This window comes from Tauraco erythrolophus, chromosome 1 (assembly GCF_009769465.1).
Source record: "Tauraco erythrolophus isolate bTauEry1 chromosome 1, bTauEry1.pri, whole genome shotgun sequence".
In the NCBI taxonomy this organism is placed as follows: Eukaryota; Metazoa; Chordata; class Aves; order Musophagiformes; family Musophagidae; genus Tauraco; species Tauraco erythrolophus.
Genome location: NC_141465.1, coordinates 14,451,294 through 14,466,443, shown reverse-complemented (window position 1 = coordinate 14,466,443; position 15,150 = coordinate 14,451,294). Strand labels below are relative to the sequence as shown.

The window sequence follows — 15,150 nt, the reverse complement described above, 5'->3', positions numbered from 1 at the left end:
ATTTTCTTTTTTAAATCTTTAAAGATAAAAAGGAGATATATTTAGATAAAGGAACTTCAAGATTCAGCATATATTTTACCCATTACATCACATCAAAAGTTACCTACCTGAGTAGAAAAAGTTTTTTCCCCCACTATTTTTTGAGATCATTTTTGCAAGGACAGTTAGCTCCTACAATAACCGTACTATTGACCTATATCAAATTCATATAGGTAGAAGAGAGAGAGCAAAACTAGTTTTAATTCATTCACTTCACCTGTTCTCAAAGGTAACAGACAAGTACTCCGCTTGTTGTGCCACAACCAGACACAGCATGTGCTTACCCAGCCAGAGAGAAAATGCTGAATGGAGGAAGGGAAGAAAAGGAGAAAGAGTAAGGAGGTGAGACTTCAGGAACTAGTGAGAGAGGTCAGAGTATGTAAGAAAAGGTGAGTATATTAGGGAATGTGTTTATTCATTAGTACAGAGTTATACAAATTGCATTTTATTTCCTCTTGGAATTATTATTGAACAACCAATTTTCTAAAAGCATTCAACAACAGAACTCTTAATCCAAATCCCAATGTTCTGAACACCAGGAGCTCTACAAGTAAAACAAGATGAAAGTTCCAGTAGGCATTAATTTACCTAACAGGGAATGTAATTTCTGTTTCAAGGTTTTTTTTTTCTATATACTGAGGCAGTCCATGGTATAAAGGCAGATTAGGAAGAGAACTCTGATAGATCAGAATTCTTTTCCAGCGGCAAATTCCTGCCTCCTTATCATTGCTACCACTGCAGTATCACTCCAAGTTTTATTAACTAATCAGGAAAATATTACAGAGCATAGCCACAAATATGATATTAATAATCTGATAACTGGAATGTTCCTTTATGAATACACAAATTTAACTCTGATGAGCAATGGTTTATTTTAAAGCTCTTAGTTACCAGTCGTGAAGATTTTATTTTTCCCTGATCTAACTGGCAAAATTAGTTTTCTCCAGATAGATGAAAGTCCACAAATGCAAAAGAAAAGGTAATTCTGTCTTTTTGATTATTATCTACCAGAAGCATACAAAAATCAAAACAAACAAACAAAAAAACCCCCAAAATGTTCAACCAGCAGGTTATTTCAAAGAGAAGCAGATGCTGGGTACACAGAATGATACACCTGATACTGCATAAACAGCAACTTCTGCTGTTGCCTTCTAAATCCAGAATGGATTTGCATCCAATCTTACAGCATACTTCTATGTAATTAGTTGTACAAGATACTGCATATAGCACAAGTTAGGGTGAATAACATTAGACCAAAATTCAGTGCTGACTGTTGAAATTTTGGTACATTGGTTCAAGCTATGCTTAAAAAAAAACATTACTATCCAGTATAAACATTTTAATTGTTTTATTCTGATGAAGTCAGCAATACTTCTCTCATCATTCTTCAGCACACACACACAGTTAGAGCTCACTCCTTTTCACTCCTTTAGAGTTTAGGTTCTTTTATTAGTTTTTAAGATGTTAATTGGTAATTAATAAAACACTAATGACTAAGTGCTTTGTATTTAAGCATACAAATAACAGAGCAGAGGAATCTGTGCACCTACAAGCAGCAGAGAGTAAACAAATCACACCTGTTTTTCTGCTTCTCCTTGTTTATTTCAAGTGCTGGAGGAAAGCAGTAGTCCAGACCAGAGACACACTCCTGGAGTGTAGAAATCACAGAGGAGGAGTCTCTCTCCTCTGCAATGAAATTATAGCAGTATTCTATGAAAAGAGAAATAGATTGTACTCTGCACTGCAAGAACATGGGGAGAGACGGGAATTACTTTAACTTCAACCTTCTTGGATTTTATACTCAGAGGTCACTGTATTGTTTTCAGTAAATTCTAGTCTTCACATATACATGGACAGACTAAAATGCACTAATTCAAAATTTATCCAGAGATTAGGGAACTTGTTGCTATGTGGATACCAAGTATCTCATTACTAAAAAAAACCAAACAAACCCAAAACAAAACAAAAGCTGAACATCCTTAGAAGATGGAAATATTAAAAAAGGCTAATTTTCACTACAAATTTGGAAATCTGTTTCCTCTATTCTGCTCTTGATAAATTTTCATTTTTCAGTTATAGAGACTTAAGGGAAAAAAGTTTATGCCACAGAAGTCTGATTTGGCAAGTATGAGTGAGAATCAGGAGAAGGGAAGGTGCATGGGACCAGTTTAATCTCATTTGCTAAGCGCTTCATTACCATACCACAAACACCAGTGCTTACTGACCAAGCCTTTCTGACTCACAACTTGCAGCCTTCACAACACAGAAACGCTTCAAATACTGGAACAAATTCTAGGGTTTACGGGATTTGAACTTGCCAAGAGTAGCATAGCTATGCCATGAGCACAGACACCAAATGGAAAACAAAGACAATACAGGAAAGAATTCATACCTCAAGACGCAGGCTCGTATAGAAAGCATAAAATAAAGAACTACTAGATCCCTCCACAGAACTGGGACACTGCAAGAGCAAATCCTGTTCAAAGACTTGAGGCTCAATCAATTAGAAGGCAATAACATCAACAAACTTAGTTTAGGCACCCTTAGACTCTGTCAGTACACTCTGCCTTCTGGTTAGCTACTGATATGGATCGCAAAGCAGGATCAAGTCCCTGGGAAGTGAGCGGGCTTTCCACAGGTACAGCCAGCCACTCAAATAAATTCTATTGTGGGATTAGGGCATAGACATTTCTATGAAAATAATCCTAAAGTTGTATTTACTTAGAAACACCGCACAGCTGTCATCTGTCACACTTCCATGTTCAGAACGGATTTGAGTTAAACTAGATGCGTTAAGTTGGGTTTATTGCCTTCCCTGTACTGATAACATTCAGATAGCAATAAGAGCTAAAATCTAATCTATTTTCAACATATATACTATTAGATTGCTCAACTACCCTCCACTTGATCAAAACAGATTAGCCAGTTTCACCCTCAAACCACCAGGGCATCACTACTTCTTAAGAGAGGCCACTCCTCTCAGCTTTACAGATCCTTTATGTCACAGAAATGCTGTCTAATTACTGCGTTACAGAGGTCTTATGCAGACATAAAGATATTGTCCTGATAAACCATTTTAAACTTCCATACTTTATTTTGTAACTTCAAATGGGTATTTGTCCTCAAAGATCTTTCGTGTGGCTGAATTCAGTAAAATTTGTTATTTTCAATATTTTACAAAAGCTATTATTTAAGCAGAGAAGTTAATGAATCTATCTGTTCTGTGAAAGAACGTTTCTAGACCTTTTGAATCTTTAACTGTTTTTTTTAATTAAAACACACGCACTGAAAAAAAAGCATATGCCAAATACTATTAAAATAAGCCTTCTTTAATGAGATTTTGCTGATCATGTATCAGCAGCACCACCATGTGTTAAGTGAACAAGACATTTATTGCTGAGAGATTACTGGTATTGCACTATATAATCAACCATTTACAATTTAAGTAATTGATGTAAGCCTAAATAGCAACAATATTTTTACACCATGTTGCTGTGCCAAACTTGCAAAGCCTTTAACCTATCATACTATTTCAAGCAATATTAGAATTTTTTAAAGAGTTAAAAAAAAACACCCTTATTTTTCCACTGCCAATGAAAGAGAAGGAAACATCCCTGAGAAGGACTAAACTAGATCTAATGTCAGATGAATGGATTCAGTATATCACCATGTACAACTCAAGAGGGAAAGAAGGAGGGAAGAAAGCAAGAAAAGGCTTTGTTCACTAGTATGGTATTAAGATTGGCATAAATAAATACTTCAGAAATACTGTAAAATTAATTGTAATGTTGCTTAATGCTTAAGTTATAGTAGTATTAGTGTACTTTATACTCATGTTTATACTACACATAAATACCTCTTTAGGTGTATTGAAGGTCAAAATTTACAAAATTTAGATTATTAGGAGAACATTTATTACCATTACTTACACTAATACGGGTTTTCCTGATATCTTAGGGCTGTTTAAAACTTCTATCATGGCTTGCTTTGTTTCTTCCATTCTTGCAATGTCACTGGAATCCACAACAAATATTACACCATAGGACTCAGCATAGTAATTTCTCCAGATATTTCGAATTCGTTTTCCACCTCCTAAATCAAAGATGGTGACTTCGAAGCGTCCCTGTTTAAGGTCAATCTTGGAAAACCCAACTGTTGGAGCCACATCTTCAGGAGACTCTGTCAGAGTTCAAATAAGAGAGTCTTCATTAGAAGTGTCCTTAGTTATTTAAGGAGGATTGTACATTGTGATTTGTGTAGCAAAATTCGTATTTTAAAAACATGGAGCAAACCCTCCCTATTAAGTGACACCACGCTGCTAAGCACATATTTTTAGGATTTTCCCTCTCCTCAGGTAATTTCAAATTAACACACCAGTCGCTCAACCAGTTACTTTACATTAATTTAGACAGGAGCACCGGGGGTGGAGGGAGAAGAAAAAAGAACCAAAAAACGTAATTTGTAGTACTTACCACCACAGTTAAATTGCAGTGGTGTTCAGTGTACTTCAGTTTTTACTTTTCCCCTGACCACCAATGCTCCCATCTGAACAGTTGCACAGCATTTGCATGGTATTAATCCAAGTTTGAGAAGGAAAACAAACAAAACAGTTAATGCATTATGACCTGGGAAGCCTTGTGCTCTGCCAAATTTATTCTTTATCCCTCATGGTTGCCAAAAGAGCTTCAATAGTTCAAACCAAGGGCTGAAAAGAAGTGACTGAAACCACATTCTTCCGAGATGTAAACTACTTGATTCCCTTTATTTGAGATCAGGTTTTGGCCTTTATTTGTTTGTTTACTTTTATTTTCTGATTTTCAGTTTGCCATGCACTATGCCAAAAAAATGCAGCTTTACATTTAATACTTTTGCTTGCTGTCTCCCTTCCCAGAGGGTAAAGAAAAATCTGTACTTGCTTCACACTACTAAGCTGTCTCTGCAGGAGTGAGTTAATTTGATCCCTGCAATGGTTTTATGTAGCTTAGTAGCATATGGCAGGAGAAGCAGATGTAAAATTTAGCTTGTTGAGAGGAAGAAATGAAGGCATGGTCAAAAGCACTGAGCTCCGAAGAGCAGCGTGGAAGCTAAATCACCACCAGCCTTTGGCTACCATGTTCCTTTTTTGAGAGAAGCCTTCACATGTAGCCGAGGTAGGGATTCAGAACGGGCTCTGACCAGAACAATGTAAGCCAAGACTCCAGCAAAAGAAGGGTCTGGGACCTCCATTTGTGAAAAACTACAGCTTTTAAGCCCAGCAGACTCCATTTTGAAGAACATTTTGCACTGTGAGCTGTAAATACGTGCTCTTACAAGAGAGAACAACGTGAACATGAGGGTTGGTTAAGGGTGAAAGTTATCGATAGTGCTGAACGTAAGTGGATATTGCTGAAACCTCCACTCCTATTGTACGGTCAGGTCTCTGACAATAAAGAGTCTTCAATGTAAAAACAGGGTCTGCCATATAAGCTGCAGGTTCATTTTGGCAAATAAGACTTTGGTGACCATGCTGATTTGACCAGGTTGAAGGGTCCTAAGAACTGAAACATATCGGGTTTCTGCTAAAACCCAGCAATCAAAACTGCAGTCTCCTCCTACAGGCTATATGACTGTATAGCCAAAAATACTGGTTTTATTAACCCTGAAGACTAACTGAAGGTTCTAACGTCTGCAAGCCCTGTTAAGGAGAAAAAAATTGCTTTCTGAGGCAAAGACAATTTAAGCCCTGGGAAACAGTCACAGCAGTCAGAACTATCTTTTCCTGGAGTTTTCCTTTAGAAACACCCATCTTCATCCCATTTTCTCCCAGAAAAAAAAAAAAAAAATCTTTTAGAAATAACTGTCGCATTTAGTGAATAAAGGCATTAAGTTGATTTTGAAACAGAACAGAAGGCTGAATAACGAAGCACTCGTGTTTTCAGGGCAAAGATTCAGGAATATAAATGCCAGACTACTCATAACTTTATTATTCACGTTTTAGCAAGTCCATGAACTTACATAACACGCATAAACAGAAAGTCGAGGTGGAGTCTCAGAGTCTGCCAAAACACTACTAAGTACTCTCTTGTTATTATACAAGATGAAAGTTATTGAGAAAGCCAGTCTCACAAGGGGAAAAAAAGTAAACAAAAAACAGAGAACTTCTGTCTTCATAAGCACAAGTTTCATTTCGAATTATATCCTACTTGCATGTGTCATCGGATAGTTCAAAGTATCCTCAAAAATCAAGTGGTCTCTTACTGAAGTAAGCACCTAGAAAATTGCTAGTGTTTTTCTGGTGACAAATAATGATACAAAATATGTATTGCTAGAATAATCCTTTATGTTACATACACATACATGCAATTTCCTTCCATTGAACCTTTTCCTCATTATACATACTTACAACACTGATTTTTATATAAAGTTGAGTGATGTATGCACATCACTGGGTGGTCACCCGAAAGCAACTTCAGCACATGCACACAAGAAAAAAAAAAAAAAAACAAACCCCAAAACAGGTCCACAGATTTCTGTGATGTAAGCTAAGATGTAAATCACATCATTAACCAGAATATTTTGTATCTTTGCATTAATTCAAAGTAATTATTAATTACAATGTGGTCTACAACCTTCAGAGTTTTTGTTCTAAACTTTCTTTCACTTAAAGCAACTGATGGAGTCAGATGACTTGCTTGTAGTTAAAATGTTCCTTCATCTATTTATAGAACTACTGAAAAAACCTTCCTGTAGTCAAAAAAATATGCCATGATGCTCATGACATTTAAACAAGAACTCAGAAGAGATTTTGTTGCAACACAGTTAACAATACAGTGGTCAACTCAAGGTATATAGGCACCAAGGTACTCTGAACATTTGGTCTTAAACACTTCTGTGGAATGACTCTATCTCAGTGAACTAACGGCTCCAACGCTGCATGGTGCAATATCTTAAGAGGCAGCTCTCTCCATACTATCCACCTTGCCTCTACACCATACTATTACCTTTGAAAAATGTGTAGCAGAATGGTATCAGCTTTGCTTTTCAACTTCTGCTGGTGGTGTTGAACTAGCACTGATTTGGTCTACATCAGCTTAACGTGACGGTGCAGTGGCCAATGAGCAAACACAAGGCTTGATCTGCTACTTGTCCTGAGCATAAAGCACATGACTGCGAGCACCTACTTTGTAAGTCACCCTAGCATGACTTGTCAGATACCAAAAATCAGGATCTTTATGTTTCAAAGGTAAGACCCCTTATTTTTTCTCTCATCTGCAGGTCTTCACACAACGGGGCCTGTAACATACTCACTTTGGCTACTAGAATCTTAGAAGAGAGTACAATCACCAAAATTTTCTTTCAACAATATGAGAGGGAGAGATAAATTAAGAGATTAAGCAATATTTTTAGATTAAAATTATGGAAAATGAGTAATTATACTCTCTCTTTCAATGCTCCATTTAGATGATAAATTAATTGCTTACCTCCTTGAATTCCTCGGACTGTAGCAGTTTTACCAGCATTATCAAGACCCACCATTATTAGTGTCACCTTCCTCCATAAGGAGAAGAAAAAAAAAAAGAAAGATATTTCAAATTTTTTCCTCTAGCTATATGTCACTTATTTTGTTAAGTTTTTTAATACAAGCATAACAAATTTACCACAAAGTAGCAGAAAAAATAGTTATCAAAACACCAAGTAGCAGGCATTGTTATGATTCTATATCTGGTGTTCAATATGTCAAACGATCTGATTAGACAGAGCAGAAAAACAAGGTTTGAAATGAGAAGTCTAATATTGTACTCTAAGTTTCACATGACACAATGATTTTACTTTCAAGTTCTATGTGCCTGCTGAAATTTAATTTGACAGTACTAGAAATTTTTTTGTGTGTGGTCATGGTCTCTTTAGCAATTTCTGTAATTTCGTTTCCGTTCTCCCGCATTTTTACTGTCTCTCTGCCTCAAAGTTGTGCCTACACTAGAAATTTATTTTTCTCTCACCCAGTGCAGCTACTATAGAGTATACAACACTTGTGTAGACAATATCAGATGCTATAAACAAGCAGCACTGGTACTCATCATACCTTTCTTTCAAGCAGGAACAAGCAATCTAGACTGCAAATGTGCAAACCCACGGTGTTGAGTAGGTACAATATATCAGCAAACTGATATACAGGTTGGAATTTATACCAGATAGGATTTTAAGTAAAGCAATAGGAAAAACATCTATGTGTATACATCAATAGTTCCTTCTACTCACAAAGACTCAGAGGAGCCAAAGGAATTTGCTCGATTTTATGTCCCTTTAAGCAAAGGAATACTAAAAACATTGTTATTTCCAGTCTTAAAACTATAATAGCATCATACATGAAGTATAATTTACACAAGTTATTTCAGAACAGCCAAAAAGCTCTGAGAAAAGAATCTAAAAAACCACAACAGTAGGGTCACAGTAAACTCTACTACAACAGTCAGCTAGGGTCAGAACAGCCATGAACATTTATAAGCTCACAATTGTCTACAACACATTGGTGGTGTCAGAAAGTTATTCAATCCAATACAGTACTTTGAACAGCAGTGTTTTCTGTAAAACATGAACTACACAGCAATGGAGAAAATAGCAAATCCTCCTGCATGAGCATGAAGTATAAATTAGTGTGGTGTACTCCTTATTTCTTTTCCCCACAGTTTGTAAATAGTTTGAAGCAAACTACGCACTATGTCTGCCAATTGGAGCGAAAGGATGCAGGATGTAGGCTGTCAATGTACGAATAACAGAAACAAACGAGAACATTAGGATTCCATAGGCAAGAACGGATCTCCAGGCTACCGACAAAATGCAGTAGTAAGATACTTAGATAACAGTAAGAAAACTAGTATTACACTGAGGCTACCATCTACTCTTGGCAACAAAGTGTTTTAACACATTACGCTTCATAATCTCAAAATGCAGAAATTAAATCAATAAGACAAAAACTGAATAAATTTTACATAAACATTCTAGCATCATCCCATAATGCTCAACATGAGGAAACGGTATGCAAAGGACAATATATTTTGAACTTTATACTTTCCTGGAGTCAGAAACAAAATACCTGAATTAGAGATGATAAACATTTCATTTTTAAGTTCAGAAGATGTATTGATTCTGTCTTGGAGAAAAAAATGATGGATTTTGTCTCAGAATTAAAAACTATGGAAGAACATTATACAGGAAATAAACTAAAACATAGGTGAGAGGACATGAAGTACAGTTTGGGAAGGTCAGCACAGAAATGTAAAATACTTTCACATGTTTACCTGACAGGTTCCTGCCACCGTTTTAACCAGCTGCAGCAATTGGCCATTAGACTGAACATCCCTCTTCACTAGCCATCCAGAGCCACCAAAGCTACAGAAACAAGGTGGGCAGGCCAGAACAACCCAAGAAGGCTGGGAGAGAGACTGCAGAGGCTCAGATGTTGTCTTGTCACCGCTAGAAGAAACCAAAAAGAAACAAAAGATGAAACGCATAGTTAGTCCCTGCTTACAACCAAGGCAAGCCATTTCTCCAGCAGCAGCCTGCCTACTCAGAGCATGTCATATTCAGTCAGCCCCATGACAGTTCCATTGTGTCTTTCACTCTTCTGTCCTCCCACATGTCATCTGCCCTCATTTTACATATCTGGGCAGCAACAACTCGCTACTCGTACAAAATAGTAATGCGAGACCGCCGCACACAAGGGAACCTGCAAGTTAGAGCAGTAAGACACATCAGGCTGTGAAATTCCAGTGCCTGCCTCACTAACGCATCCCACAGCTCTGCTGACTGACAGAAAATAAGGACCAATTTCAAGCATGAGTAAAGCTTGTAAGAACATAACAGGATAAGACATCAAAAGCAAACAAAGAATGTCCTACCTGTTAGGTATATTCATTTAACTGCCAATTTCTTTTACACATAAAGATCTCACAAGGAAATGGAGTCCTCTAGTGAGTACTTTGAGGAACTGGCCACTTAGTATCTAGTAATTCTCACTAAATTAAATAGAAGCATCAGGTACTTCCATCATTTTACAATCCCACTTTCTACGCTCCAAGGAGGAGAAAGAGAATATTCCTCTTTCTGATGTTGCTCTGGAGCAAACAATGAAGAATAACTGTGTGATCATGTGCATGTTTACTTCTTTGCATGCACACAGAGCTATGAGACAGTAAAACTTACACAAACCTTGCGGTCAAGTGCACAAAGATGCAAAAGCTTTAAAACTCCCTTAAGAGATTCAGCTACAACGATCCTCCTGTGCACAACAGTAGCTGTCCAGGAAAAGGCCTTTCACTGGCAAGCTTTGAGCCATTTTACTCCATGAACTCAAATCCATGACCTCACTGGTATGATGATGTACTGGGTCTGGCTGCAACGAAGTTTATTTTCTTCACAGCAGCCATTCAGCTGGCTAAAACACTGCTGATAACACACAAATATTTTGGTTATTGCCAAATATTTGCTGGACAGTGCTTGCATAGCATCATGGCTTTCTCTCTTTCCCACTCTGCCCTGTCTCCCTCTCCCCCCAAGCCAGTAGGCTGGGGTGGGCAAGAGGTTGGGAGGAGACACAGCCAGGGCAGCTAGCCCAAACTGACAGGAGGAATATTCCATACCTAATGATGTCATGCTGAGCAAAAAGTAGCTCAGGGAAAAGAGGAGGAAAAGGAAACATTAGTGGTTATTGCATTTGCCTTCCCAAGCAGCCATCAAGCATGCTGAGGCCCTGCTTTCCAGAAAGCGGCTGATCATCTGCCCACTGATGGGAAGTAGTGATGGAATTCCTCATTTTGCTCTGCTTGAGCACGCAGCTTTTGCTTTCCCTGTTAAACTGCCATTATCTCTACCCACAAGCCTTCTCACCTCTCTTCCATCTTCTCCCCATCCAGCAAGTCACTCTGGGTGCGTCTTTAGCTGTTGGCCAGGGTCAACCCACCACAATCGTTCTTGCTCTGATGGGGAGAATCGTTCTTCTCCCCAACGTGGAGCTCAAGATAATGCTCTGTTTTGATCTGAGCCCGGTATAGTCGTCAAATGGCTCCTGTGCTGGTTGCTGAGCTCGCTTACTTTACTACATATTGAAGTCCAGTGCTTTTAGTGGCTGGGAAAGGCACAGTAGGTTGCTCTTCCCTTGAGAAAAGGCAAAGCCATTCGTGAGATTTTCTTTGCTCGAGGACCAAGTGCACTTGGTGGGTAATGTGGAAGGATGAGGAAGTTTAGTGTGTATCTCAAGGAGATTTAAACTCAGGGGAAATAACCCACGATTTGACTTGTACATTACAGTACAGCGACAGTTCAGCAGAACCACTTGAACCGAAGGAGGATGAGCCTTGTGAGGAACCAGGCAACTGTGACTCAGCCCTAGTGGGTCTTGGCACCCAACTATCTGACATGCCCTGCCCCGAGTGATCACCTAATAAATATCCCCTGCCCTGAGTGATCACCTCCAGATACGGGGCCTGAGTCATCAACTGTTTTTATTCGAGGGAGGGAGCTATGGAATAGGGGAATAATATCCATGCATATGTCATGGGACAGGAGATGGTGGTTAATGACATACCAATCTCTCCTCCAGTGATTATCACAACCCTTGCAGACAGAACGTGCACTATCACCTTAGCTCATAGGCTCATATCATCTCAGCTCCCATTCTGATCAGCAGCTTAAGCTAAAAAAAACAACTGGATTCATATCAGAGAAGCTGAGATATAGACAGATATTCCCTACTGCTAACTTGCCTCCATGAGCAGATTAACTGCGAGTGGTGACACTTTGAATTACTACAGGAAGTTTCCTAAAGCTTGTTTCTCAAAATTCCGTGGTTGTTTTTAAGAAAGAAATTTCTTTCATATTTTAAATGGTAACTAACCTCAAACTAAGGTAATTTCAAATAACGCAGAAAACTGAATAATTAAGTATTGTAACAACTTTCTAAAGTTGTCACCTTCCCAATCTAGATCAATAAAAGCAAAAAAAAAAAAAAAAAAGGAACTATCCTTAACAAACATATTTTGTCCCTAACAAACCACAAAAGTTTAGATAATTTATACAGGTAGAAACTGAGAACATCTCCTGATCTTATGAAGCTGCTGTATTCAAGGATGCCTTTATGTGGACCTGCCATCACTCAGTGTCAGAAACAGGTCAGATTTCTTCCAGAGCAGAGACAACAAATGCTCTTTAAATATTTATATTCCATTATACAAGAGCACCTGAGAATAGCTTCTCCACAGGAGAGCTCAGTGTGTGAAGAACAAAGAAATTGCTAAAAAGGAAAGCAAGATGATTACAACTATTATAAGTATTAAAATTGGGCTCTGAAAAATCCAAAATCCTAAAAAAATTTTAAAAAACCCACACATGCAGTGGAGTATAGCGCATCAACCCACAAGCAAGTACAAACAAAGCTAACTTTGAGTAGCATAGCTACGCAAATTTCAGCTAGTTCTGCTGAAAAGCAAAATCTAACAATTCGACAAACAATGCACTGACAAAAATGTAATGTTTTCAGTGCCTGAGCATCATCACAGAACAATTTCCATCCCGTATTATTCAGATTGCCTAGCTTTGCAAATTGTCACAAAATTTCTCTACAGCACAGATACAGCCCATAGCATTCAAATGGGATTCATGAGATGAAGAAAACTTTTTAAAGAATGAAGAGCAGAGGATGACTACGTCACAGAAGATGAATCTTGTTTAAATACAAAACCCCAAATGGGAGTGGGCAGGAGGTGACAAATAAGATGAAAATTTCCAAAACACGCCACTATAGAAAGAAAAGGCACTCAACGCTGCTGAGAAAATTATGGTAGGGAGGCAAATCACAATGTGTTATGCTTTTTGGAGAGGCTGAGTTTCTTGAACTAGCAACAGATAAAAAAATTGATCTCTGAAACACATGTGGAACATACTACATGTATTTTACGTGTTGCATTAACAACATTCAGAAGTTGTTCCAGACATTGTATCTGTCAGCTTTAACTCTTTATGCTTGTCGAGGTGAAGCAAAATCAACATGCCCACAAGCTCATAAACAAGCAAAACTGTGTAGTTAAGCTAGTACACCATTTAGCTAGCAGGTCAGCACAAGTGTAAAGGACTAAGAATGTCAAAGATCTCACTTTTAGGTAAGAGAACAGAACAAGTACATTTCAGAGACTAAGCAAAACATGACAGATAACTGCATTAATTCTTCACACAGATAACAAGATTAATTCTTCTTGATTTACATCAAGAACTACTTAGCAGCCCGTATGTTATGTGATCCAAAGTAGTGGGTACCAGCAAGTCCAACATCCAAAGTCATCTGATGAATAAGTTTATTTACTTCCATATTAAAGTACAAAGCAAGAACTTTTTATGCATTTCACTGCCAGAGTTTATATGAAGTGTTCTGCCTTTGGGAGAGGCTTTTAGAGATTTTTTTTTTTTCAGTCATATTAAGCTCTCACTTTCCTTAAAACATAATTAAACCACTTAAAGCTGACTCTCTTCATAAGATTTAATTATTTAACTTCTTACTATGACGTTCCTTGCTTGTTTGAATTTTAATAACAACAATGCAGGATTTTAGTTGTGTTGCATTATATTTTGAACAGCAAACCAAGTGATTGAGCAGTAAAGAAGGCATACTCAGCAAAAACACAAACACCATCCTCTCTGCCAAAATTGCAGTGTAGTTAACAGGTGCATGAAGCACAAGTAAGAACTGCTACGTCTTGAGACACTAAAGCATACAAGCATTTGTGAAAAATAGCTCTAGGACCATCAGTTCTCCTGTAACGAAAAGTTACTACAAGACTAGCCGTTCAAATTCCTACCCTTCTTGTGTTTCCAAGAAGAGAAGCCCTAAAATCCAGTGACTTTGGTTCAGGCATGTTTCCTCTGCTTGTCTCTTCGGCTGCAGGGGTAATTTTCCGATTTTTAAAATCACCATTTCAGCGAAAATCTACTCTGCGTTGCTTAAAGACTTACAAACCGGCTGCCCAACACCCACAGCCCGAGGCTGCCCGTGCGGGCGCACACCGATGTGTTTTACACGGCGAGGCTGGAGGAACTCCGCCGGCCGGGACCCGAGCGGGACGCTCGGTCCGAGCCCGGAGGGGCGACACCTCCATCGCGGCGACCCAGCCCGCCAGGCCGCCCGGGAGATGCCCCAGCCACGCCAAGAACCGACTTAACCCCGGGCCCTCCCCGGAGGCATAAGCCCCTGAAGAAGTCACCGCGCCGCGCCGCGGGACACCCGGGCCCCAGCTCCGACCGCGAGCTGCCGGCCTCAGCACCGCCGGCGGCCCGCCACGCTTCTGGAGAAACCGGCGGCGGCAGGGCCGGGCGGGAGCCGTACAACCAGCTGCCTCACGGCAGCAACCGCGGCGGCGGGCAGCCCCCGGAACGGCCGCTGCCTGCGCGCCCCGCGGCGGCACTCACCGGTTGCTCGGCGGTAAGGCCGTTAACGGCTCCGCGCCACAGAGCCCGTCCCCGCCGTAGCGGCGGCCGACGAGACCTGGCGCTGCGTCGGGAGAGCGCAGCCGAACGCGGGGTGCGGGGGGGCGAGGCGGCGGCCGCGGCACTCCGCTCCGCCGCACCGGACCCGACGCGGCAACTCCGCCGTCACGTGCCCGGCGCCCCGCTCGCGCGAAGCCGCCCATTGGTCGAAGCCGAGGTCTCCGAGGCGGTGGGGACGCGTAACCAGGCCGGTAACCCCTGGTTACCGCCAACGGGAAAGGGGAAGGGACAAACTTGTCAGCAGCAGCGGAGCGCGAAGGCAGGCACCGCCGGCGCTCGGGCCCGCGGTTAACCAATAGGAGCGGGCGGCTTGCTCGGTGCCCGCGGAGGATCAGCCAATCAGCGGTGAGGAGGCGAGGCGCAGAACGCCCCCCTCGGTCCCCTCGGCTGACAGTAAACAAGGGCGCGCGCGCCCGGGGGCGACGCGACCCTACGGCAATGTCTGTCGCCGCGCGGGGCCCCTTCGCCCCTCTCCCGCTGGTGCCAGGCCCGCCTGGTGGCCCGGCTTTGCGCCCTCCCGCTCGCTGTGCGCGGCGCACCGGCGGCCTCTCCCGGGGAGGATGCCCGCGGACCCCCGCGTGCGCTGCCGCCGCCCCCGGG

General features: G+C 40.7%; 1 protein-coding gene across 5 annotated transcripts in view; it reads right to left on the bottom strand.

The window, feature by feature from the left end:
* The window catches only part of ARL13B (ARF like GTPase 13B), a 49,703-nt gene extending 35,193 nt beyond the window's left edge, over positions 1 to 14,510 (bottom strand). For 4 of the 5 annotated variants that reach the window (XM_086628965.1, XM_086629043.1, XM_086629208.1 and 1 more), the window contains exons 1-4: positions 14,473 to 14,510; positions 9,318 to 9,492; positions 7,500 to 7,570; positions 3,969 to 4,218 (exon numbers count right to left, since the gene is read on the bottom strand). In XM_086628965.1, coding sequence (XP_086485091.1) covers positions 3,969 to 4,218; positions 7,500 to 7,570; positions 9,318 to 9,376 — 380 coding nt within the window. In that variant the 5' untranslated portion in view covers positions 9,377 to 9,492; positions 14,473 to 14,510. Of the gene's footprint in view, positions 1 to 3,968; positions 4,219 to 7,499; positions 7,571 to 9,317; positions 9,493 to 14,472 lie in introns of those variants that run through there. The other variant, XM_086629137.1, reaches the window with a different exon arrangement.
* Positions 14,511 to 15,150: the final 640 nt, after the last annotated feature.